The 8,742-nt window shown below is 45.9% G+C and overlaps 1 protein-coding gene across 4 annotated transcripts in view; it reads right to left on the bottom strand.

Moving 5' to 3' along the window:
* Nucleotides 1-2,562: 2,562 nt before the first annotated feature.
* Nucleotides 2,563-8,742, bottom strand: part of TGFA (transforming growth factor alpha) — a 106,229-nt gene continuing 100,049 nt past the window's right edge. For 3 of the 4 annotated variants that reach the window (XM_009237199.4, XM_054545997.2, XM_054545998.2), the window contains 2 exons: nt 8,485-8,594; nt 2,567-6,148 (listed from right to left, as the gene is read on the bottom strand). In XM_009237199.4, coding sequence (XP_009235474.1) covers nt 6,141-6,148; nt 8,485-8,594 — 118 coding nt within the window. In that variant the 3' untranslated portion in view covers nt 2,567-6,140. 4 annotated transcript variants of the gene reach the window in all.

The following is an 8,742-nucleotide window of genomic DNA, read 5'->3' as shown; positions in this document are numbered from 1 at the left end:
CAGCCACAAGGCACTCCTTACAGGAGTACCCACAGGAGATTTCTCACTTCTCTGCCTTAGGCGATCCCACTTGAGAGGAGGCCCAAGCTTCTGTCTCCCCAGAGGTGAACATCTGCTGGATATTAAGGAATCTCCTTGAGGATGGGCCAGGGTGGGGTGCGCTGGGTGAGCACCAGGTACTCTTAGCTCCAGGCATCACACTTCTCCCATGCCACCTGCTCCCTGGGGCCTGGTGTATTCGAGAATCACCTGGAGAGATTTTTAAAGTGATGTCTAAGGTCCATCCCCATATATTCAAATTCCTTATTGATCTTGGGTGACAGACACCACGCTATGAAACAGGCATCGCTAGACACAGCTTCTGTGACTGCAAGCAATTCACTCCTGACTTCTGGAGGTGAAAGGCTGTGGTGGAAACCTCAGAGCCTGCTGGAAGTAGCAAGTCCTGCAGAAAGCAGTTGCGGAAGAGAGGTTTCAGGAGTCAGGGGAAAAAAGTGCTGGTAGTGAAGCTCTGAGCTAGAGAGGAAGCAAGGCAAGGGTTATACTCAAATGTCCCCAAACAGAGCCAGGCATAAGTCAGGGTAACCAGGAAAGATAGGGGTCTGAAGTTTGGGCCAACATGATCCAAAAAGGCTAGACCCAAAGCATCCAGAACATGGCTTTCAGGTTGTCAACTGCAAGTCATCTGGATGAGGAAAGGTCTGGCTTGATTCAAAGTTGATTGGTGCTTTTTCCTGGGATGGGTCCTCCCCACCCCAGACAGTTCAGTGCACCTGACCAGGACAAGGGGCAATCACTGGACCTTGGTTCTGGCAGGCAGGCAGGCTTGGCAGGTAGATGGCTTAGAAATTGGGAAGGAAGAGAAAAAATAGGGACTAGTGAAAAATCCCACTGGTTAGGAAGAAGGCCTGGAGATGTCTCTAAAGACTGAATAGGGTCATGAGGAGGAAGACCAGGTTTGGGTAGCAAGTCTCCCCACTCTCTCTTAAGAGGTAGGGAGAGACTTTATTGAGGGCCAGAATCTTTCTGTAAGTTTGGCTGATCCTAAGCCCTCTGGGTTCTGGACAGCAAGCTCCACATGCTCGTCCCTCCCTACAAAGAGTAGAACCTTCTTTGGGGCCCAGGATTTTATACTGTGCAGCAACGATTTCACCCTCCACTTCTCTGTGAGTGCTTCCTATGTTGCATAGGTGAATCCTACCCATGGGTTAGAAGTGCAGAGGCCTGGCTGGGCGCGGTGGCTCATGCCTGTAATCCTAGCACTTTGGGAGGCCGAAGCGGGTGGATCACAAGGTCAAGAGATTGAGACTCTCCTGGGCAACATGGTGAAACCCCGTCTCTACTAAAAATACAAAAATTAGCTGGGCGTGGTGGCGCGCACCTGTAGTTCCAGCTACTCTGGAGGCTGAGGCAGGAGAATTGCTTGAACCGAGGAGGCAGAGGTTGCGGTGAGCCGAGATCACACCACTGCACTCCAGCCTGGGTGACAGAGATGCCACCTCAAAAAAAAAAAAAAACAAAAAAAAAACAACAGAACTGCAGAGGCCTTACTATGGGCTTGTAAGATCCGGTTGACAGTTTTAGAACAATTCCTTATAATTAGCGACTGGGTGGTAGGGAACAGGGGTGGGTGAGCCCGGGGGTATGGTGGGAGATGGACAGATCTATTTTTTTCCTTCAACTAGGCTGAGCAGAGAAGATCCAGATAAATGCAGCCCTTCATTCAAGGCTACACTTTCTGATGGCTATTACATTTGAACTCCAAGAGGTAAACTCTGTTTCACTTCTTCTGCAAAGCCTTTTCAAAGCTTTTCCATAAAACTGTAGCTCAACACTAAGTTGTCCCTTCACTGAATCCTATAGCACAGTAGTTCTTAAATTTGAGCATCAGCCAAGCGCAGTGGCCCACACCTATAATCCCAGAACTCTGAGGCCAAGGTGGAGGATTGCTTGAGCCCAGGAGTTTGAAACCAGTGTGGAAAACACAGGGAGACCCCACCTCTCTACAAAGTTAAAAAATATATAAAAATTTTGAGCATGTATTAGAATCACCCAGAGGGCAGAGAGAGTATGGAGCACCCCCACAGTATAGTTATAGCAGGTCTGGGCTGGAGCCCAAAGATTTGCATTCCTAACAAGTTCACAGGTTATACCAATGCTGCAGGTCTGGAACCATGCTTTGAGAACCACAGCTGTTAACATATATGCTCTACCTTATAATTTCATGGCTTATTTGTATTGTCTAGAAATAGTCCTGAATTATTCTCAGCATATCAGTCTGTCTTCTCAACCAGATTTCAATTCCTGCAGTGGCAGAGATTGTATATATTTTCCACCACATCAATTAGCATTATTGGACACATAGTCTACTAAGTACTTATATACTGGGAAGAGCTTCAGAGAACTTGAATTCTTCAAGGAGACAGGGATCAACTATGGTTAATTATAGGACTTCCACATTTTGCAAAAATCATCTAATTTTTCCTCATCATTCATATTTGCAGAGAAAAGTCTTCATTTCCTTGAGCAATATCCTAATCTCATTAAAGAAACACTCCAGTCTTGATTTAGGAAAAAAAGATTCATTCCTTCATCCTTCCAAATAAGGTACAGTACAACTCAATAACAATGCACATTACTGAAAAACACAATTGCGTCTTATATTGCTCACTACTCTTTAAGTATAATTCAGATATTAAGGAAAAGAACTGCTAATCACATGAACACATTACAGAAATCAAAAATTAACTTATCACACAAAATAAATTAAAACATTAAATATTAACCTTTTCAGTGCAACATATACAGACGTCAGAGTAAGGAGTTCTAAAAAAAAGCATCAGGTTTATTATAACAAAGATAATGAAAAGTTGACCATTTTAGTAAATTATTAAGACTAAGAAGAGGAGTTGCTTTTTCAGTACTCTCTCTCTCTCTGTGTGAACCACTAGATCTTTCAGAAAGTCTGGTAAATCAATGGCTAGACAGAACAGGTCTTATGTTAGAACATTTAAAAATATACATGTTTGTCTTACTTCTGCAATGTGCTCTTGGTTTTGGGCATTTGAGTCATTCCTCCCTCTGTGACTGGGCAGGTTGGAAGAGATCAAAGCCCAGAACCAACTAGAGGGCAGGGGTCTCCTGAGCAGTGTTAGAGCCTCATTAGTCCATCCTGGCCAAATTGACTGAAAAAGCAACTGGTGACCCACGTGCCCTCGAAAACCTGGCTTGAAGATAACAGGCAGTTTTCTGTACCTGCAAAACACAATCCCTTGAGAAGCTCCAGAAGCACAAATTCTCCTCCCTTACCAGTGTAGGTGGGTGAGTGGCAATCCCATCTGTTTCTCCTTTCTCAGGAAAAAGAACTCTAGGGCCATTCTGCCCATCTCTCCTGCGGGGACAAAATGGCCAGTGCATCCCTGGCTTGGCTCCATGTGTGTCCAGCTGGGGCCCTGTCTTCCAGATCAGGGTTGGCTGCTGTCTATCTTTCCATGTAGAAGAAAACATTTCCTGCCAGGATGCTTAAAAAAAGTCACAGCCTGCAGAGCAGTGGGAAAATCCAGGCTCCATAAGAGTATTGGAGGCCTTTTAAAAAATGTTATTTTTTTAAATGGGGGCTTTTCATTGTCTCCTGAGCCATTGGAAACAGCGATGCTCCCCACTGCCAGGTGTGTGGCAGCTTACCAGGTCAGGATGTTAAATGATTCTCTAATTGTAGTGAACAATTCATTTTCTAAAGGGCAAGGAAACACAGGGAGCTTGCAGAGATGGATTAGAAGATGCATTTTTAACCTGAAATGGAGTATTTTTACAGCTAACCAAAGACTACCATTGCCATTTAATGGCAGAGGGATCCAATGCTTATCAGTCATTTGATTTCTAGAAGAAAAATCCCCAAATAAGCCAGGCTGTCCTATCCTGAGGCATGGACAATGGTCCAACCAGGCTTGCATTGATGCAGCCTCTTTTTCAGACCTGCTGGTTTCCAAAGGACTGACTTGGAAGGCACTTCTAGGGAGGCGTATATTTGAGGCCTCTCACTGCGTGTGTGTTACAGGCATAAGGATGAGGGTACTGGCAGGTGTGACTTGCTGGACCTAGGAACCAGAGCATTCACAGACACTAAATCTCAAGTCTTCGCAGGGAACCTCTGCTTCCACCATCTGTCCAGCCTCATTCCCACGCCTCTGCAAAGTCTCTTGGATGCTAACTACGATTAATGATAGAGGTCTAAAAACCAGTGTCCATTGATTGGTCTCTAAGCAGGATGCTACAGTCAAGCCTCAACCCACATATCTGGCCCAAGGGTGTACACTTGAACTTATTTTAGTAATTTAAAAACCTGGAGCTGTGTCAACTATGTTGCTAGGGGATCAGCTCTGAACAGATCCAGGTGCTTCAGGTGTGGCATTGTTAAATAAGAGTGCCAAAAGTGAAGACACGGGTCATAGAATTGTCTGAATTATAAAAAAAAAAAAGAGAAAATTCATAGAAATCATTCTTCCAGACCAAGGAAGAAGAATTAGGGGAAGACAAAATTCTCTGAAAATTTCAAGCCAATTTAACATATTTTAAATGTATCTTTCACGATGTAATAAGCTAGGTGCACTTAAGAGTTAATACATAGAAATCTTTCACTTTTCAAATATTAGTAGCGTTTCCTCACACAAGGAGTTTATATATTATTTCTTCGTTACTCTGTTTCCAAATTTTAATGAAAATTCCTAGGGATGAGATATCCACTATGTATTTGAAGGGACCCACTGCTTCTCACAGGCAGGCCCCACGGGTCAGATGGACCCAGATGCTCAGGGGAACAATTGCTCCTTCTCTTGAGGGGAAAGGAAGACCCACATAGTGGAAGTGACTTGTTAGAGTTTTTGTTAATAAAGCCGGCATCCTGAATGGAAATGAAGAAAAAAAAATTACTGGAATAGTTTCCCTAGTGCTCGAAAATAAATAGCAAAGTTAAACTTCTCCTTTTAAAAATAAAGCAACAAACCAACCAAGCAACAAAATGGAAAATAAATGACTGGTCCCCCTTTCATGGATTTGGCCTGAAATGCCTATGGCTCGTGGCTAATGTTCTATTTCTAAACATACTCACGGAGGGCTCATGAGGAAGTGAGCCCATTTAATCACTGGGCAGTACAGTATGTATTGGGTTTATCCTGTGTAGACACACACACTCTTCCTCTCTCCCCAACAGAGGGGACAGATCCCTGCTGATGGATTTGCTAAGCTTTCTCCCAGAATGTATTGAGGCATTTACCGGCTTTGTGGCTTCAGTGGCACCACTTCTGAAACCCTACCTTTGTTCCTACCAGTAACCCAGCCTCTAGTTCCATCTCTGCACCCCGGAAGACTTTTCCCAAGCCTTAGCTGTCTTGAGGAGGCCAGACATTTCTAATCAGTATAGCTTTTCAGTCAGCAACACATACATCATTAATGTAGAAGTCTGAAGGGGTTTTATACTTTTTACATTGACTTAAGAGATTAAAAATAAAACCATTATCCATCTAATAAATAAGACATTATCTCCAAGAGTGGCGATAGCTTGGGACAGTCTTCAATGTCATGTATCCATGGAAGATGTTGGGCTGGTTGAGGGTCTTGTGGTTAGAGGATACAGCTTCTCTTAAAGCTGGGGTCTTCATGTGTCTTAAACAGTTTCCCCTCCTTCACTTTCTTCCCCAGTAGGCAAATGACTGACAGAAAACAATAACTATAGAAATCTCCTGTGTTGGGCAGAATTCTGTTGTGGGGAGGTGGCCCATTAAAAGGAAATATATAGCCCGGAATCCATGGCTGGCAGAAGACAACTGCACACATCTGGACTCAGACATCAACCGATGAACACACCTCATCTAGGTGAACAGGAGTCCGTCTCTTTGCAGTTCTTTTTCAACCAGTCTTGAAATCATGGTCCACTGATTTCTTCTCTAGGTCACACTGAATAACCCCGAGCAGACAGAGTTCTTGACAGAGTTTTGAAGGCCCACAAAAGCCTGCACAGGTGATTACAGGCCAAGTAGGAAGGTCTGCGGCACATCCAGGCATCTCTGGCAGTGCTGTCCTGAAGAAGCCTTTCTTTATTGATCTGCCACAGTCCACCTGGCCAAACTCCTCCTCTGGGCTCTTCAGACCACTGGCAGGAAGGAAAAACAGGTTAAGCACTGTGGGCCACACCCTGGCCACGTTGGGAAAATAAGCTTAGGAAAGAGACTTGGAGATGGCAGAGCCAATGTCACCAAGTTCTCTCAGGCAGTTAGGCCCGAGTCCAAATTCTGCTGGTTCAGTCTCGGGGACCGCAACCTCTGACATTGTGCTTTCAGTGCCAAAGGAAGCTAGAGAGACTGATTGAAAGTGAGTGAGTGAGTGAGTGAGTGATAGCAGAAGGAAGGCAGATGGAGGGGAGCGGGGGGATGCCCCCTGTTGTGAGGGTCTCATTTTAATCTGGCCTTCAGTCAGCTCCTGTAAGAGCTGGGTTGGTGGGCAGCCCTGGTCCAGGGCTCTGGTGGCAGAAAGGCTTCCCCTGAGGCCATACAAGAATGGACCCATTTATTTTTCAACAGCTGGGCCCTGAGGGTATCCTCTGTGTCTGTCGTGGTGAGGCAGCATGGACCGTCCTCAGTTCCTGAGTTCAGCTTAGCCTGGACATCTCTCTAGATCCTTGCCATGGTTCCTCTGGAGGTGCTCACAGGTGAGTACCCCTGGTTCACCCATCCTTTAGGCCCAGCAGGCCTGGCAGGTGCTATATGAGGTTGTGATATGCACCATCTGAGGGAGAGGGACTTCAGCCCAGGTGGCCATCTCTAAAGGCCAGACCCATCCCCAGGCTTAGAGCTAACTTCTTAAATGTGGGTAGAGAAGAAGTGACATTAACAAGAAACTTACTCCACCCCAAATGACTCTGTTAGGTTCAGACAAATGCTACAGAATCTATTACAAATTTTCTTAAAAGATTAAAAACATTTTTCTATTGGTGCTAAAAGAAAAAATAAAAATATTTACCTTCATTAGCTCAATAGATTAGCCCAAGGTAGCTGAAAGGAGATGTTGAGAGGGGGCTTTAGAGGCCCTGGTTCTCATCCTCACTCCCCCACTGATTCCCAGTGGGACCCAAGCAGGCTGTCAGCAGACTCAGTTTACCCACATCACTCATGAACCATCCTCTTCCTAAGACCACTGTAAGGCTGAATGGATTTGCATCCTCAAGAGCTGTGGCTCCCAAATCTCAAGTGCTGCTCCCGCACTCTCTGTGTGCTCCCTTACTGTGCACGATGACTATGGTTATTGAAATAAAGAACAAACACGTGTTCTTGGGCCTTCAGCTCCCTCCAGATGACCATGAGCTCTAATGAATGCACATGTGTCCAGCCTCCCAGCAGCCTTCCTCCCTACCCTCTCCATGGACCCTGGAACTTCTGAGCGCCAACTGTTTACTAGGGAAGGACGCCTCTGGGTGGATTCGCTTTAATGACTGTCTCTTGACCCACTATGTCCTCAAGAAGAACTTTACAACGGGCTCTCTTGGTCAAAATTGAATCCCTGAAAAGCTGGCCGGTGTGAGACTTTTCCGGCCCTGTTTGGATGAAGGACTCTTCACCTCCACGAGCCCAGAGCCACTGATGCTCCGTGGAGGCTCCTGAGGTGCAAGCTGGGCCCCACATCCTGATGTCTTCATGGATGTTGGCGAAAATATCCAGGAAACAAGGTAAACTTAGTGAAGATCATAGGATCTAAGGGTTTTAAGGTCCTTAGAGACCTTTCATAGGCCAAATTCCTCCTTTTACAGATGAAAAAGGGGAAGTGACTTTCTCAAGGGAAAGAGAATGAACATCTCTTGAGTGCCTACAATTTGGGTGATACACTATACTAGGTATTTTATATCAGTATTCCTCCAATTTGCACATCTTTTTAAGAATAAGAAAACCAAGGCTAAGACGGGCACAGTGGCTCATGCCTGTAATTCCAGCCCTTTGGGAGGCCGAGGCAGGCAGATCACCTGAAGTCAGGATTTCGAGACCAGCCTGGCCAATACTGCGAAACCCCATCTCTACTAAAAATACAAAAATTTTCTGGGCGTGTTGGTGGGCAGCCTGTAATCCCAGCTACTCGAGAGGCTGAGGCAGGAGAATCACTTGAAACTGGGAGGTGGAGGTTGCAGTGAGCCAAGGTCGCGCCATTGCACTCCAGCTTGGGTGACAGAGTAAGACTCCATCTCAAAAAACAAAAAAACTCTGAGGCTCTGAGAGGTGAGTAACTTGTCAAAAGTCCCACAGCCACCAGCCAGGATATAAGGGGTCCCTACTAAGTAAAAGGCACCTATGAATAAACTAAACCTGACTTGGTAGAATGAAACAGTCTCTTCCTTTTCTCCCCTCTTCCTGCTTCATACTCCAGGAACTTCTGCCCTGACTTGGAGAAAGTGGTCGTTTTCTCCACCCAATAGTGTCTCCCACCAGAGAAGAGGTTCCTTACCTGTTTCTGAGTGGCAGCAAGCGGTTCTTCCCTTCAGGAGGGTGCTGGGCTTCTCGTGCCGGCAGATGAGGGCCCGGCACCACTCACAGTGTTTTCGGACCTGGCAGCAGCTGCAAAGACACAGAGGACCCATTCTGGGCAGGAGCCTGGCAAGAGGGCCAGGTTGGTACAGCATCTGCCCTAGGGGCCTGCTGGGCAGCTCCAGCTCTAAACCAGTTCCAAACCAGCTCCCCATGGGGGCTTCTAGAGGGACAGGCA

The sequence above is a fragment of the Pongo abelii genome, chromosome 12 (genome assembly GCF_028885655.2).
Source record: "Pongo abelii isolate AG06213 chromosome 12, NHGRI_mPonAbe1-v2.0_pri, whole genome shotgun sequence".
NCBI classification, from domain to species: Eukaryota; Metazoa; Chordata; class Mammalia; order Primates; family Hominidae; genus Pongo; species Pongo abelii.
Note: the sequence above shows the minus strand (reverse complement) of the source record. Positions and strands in the feature narration are given on the sequence as shown.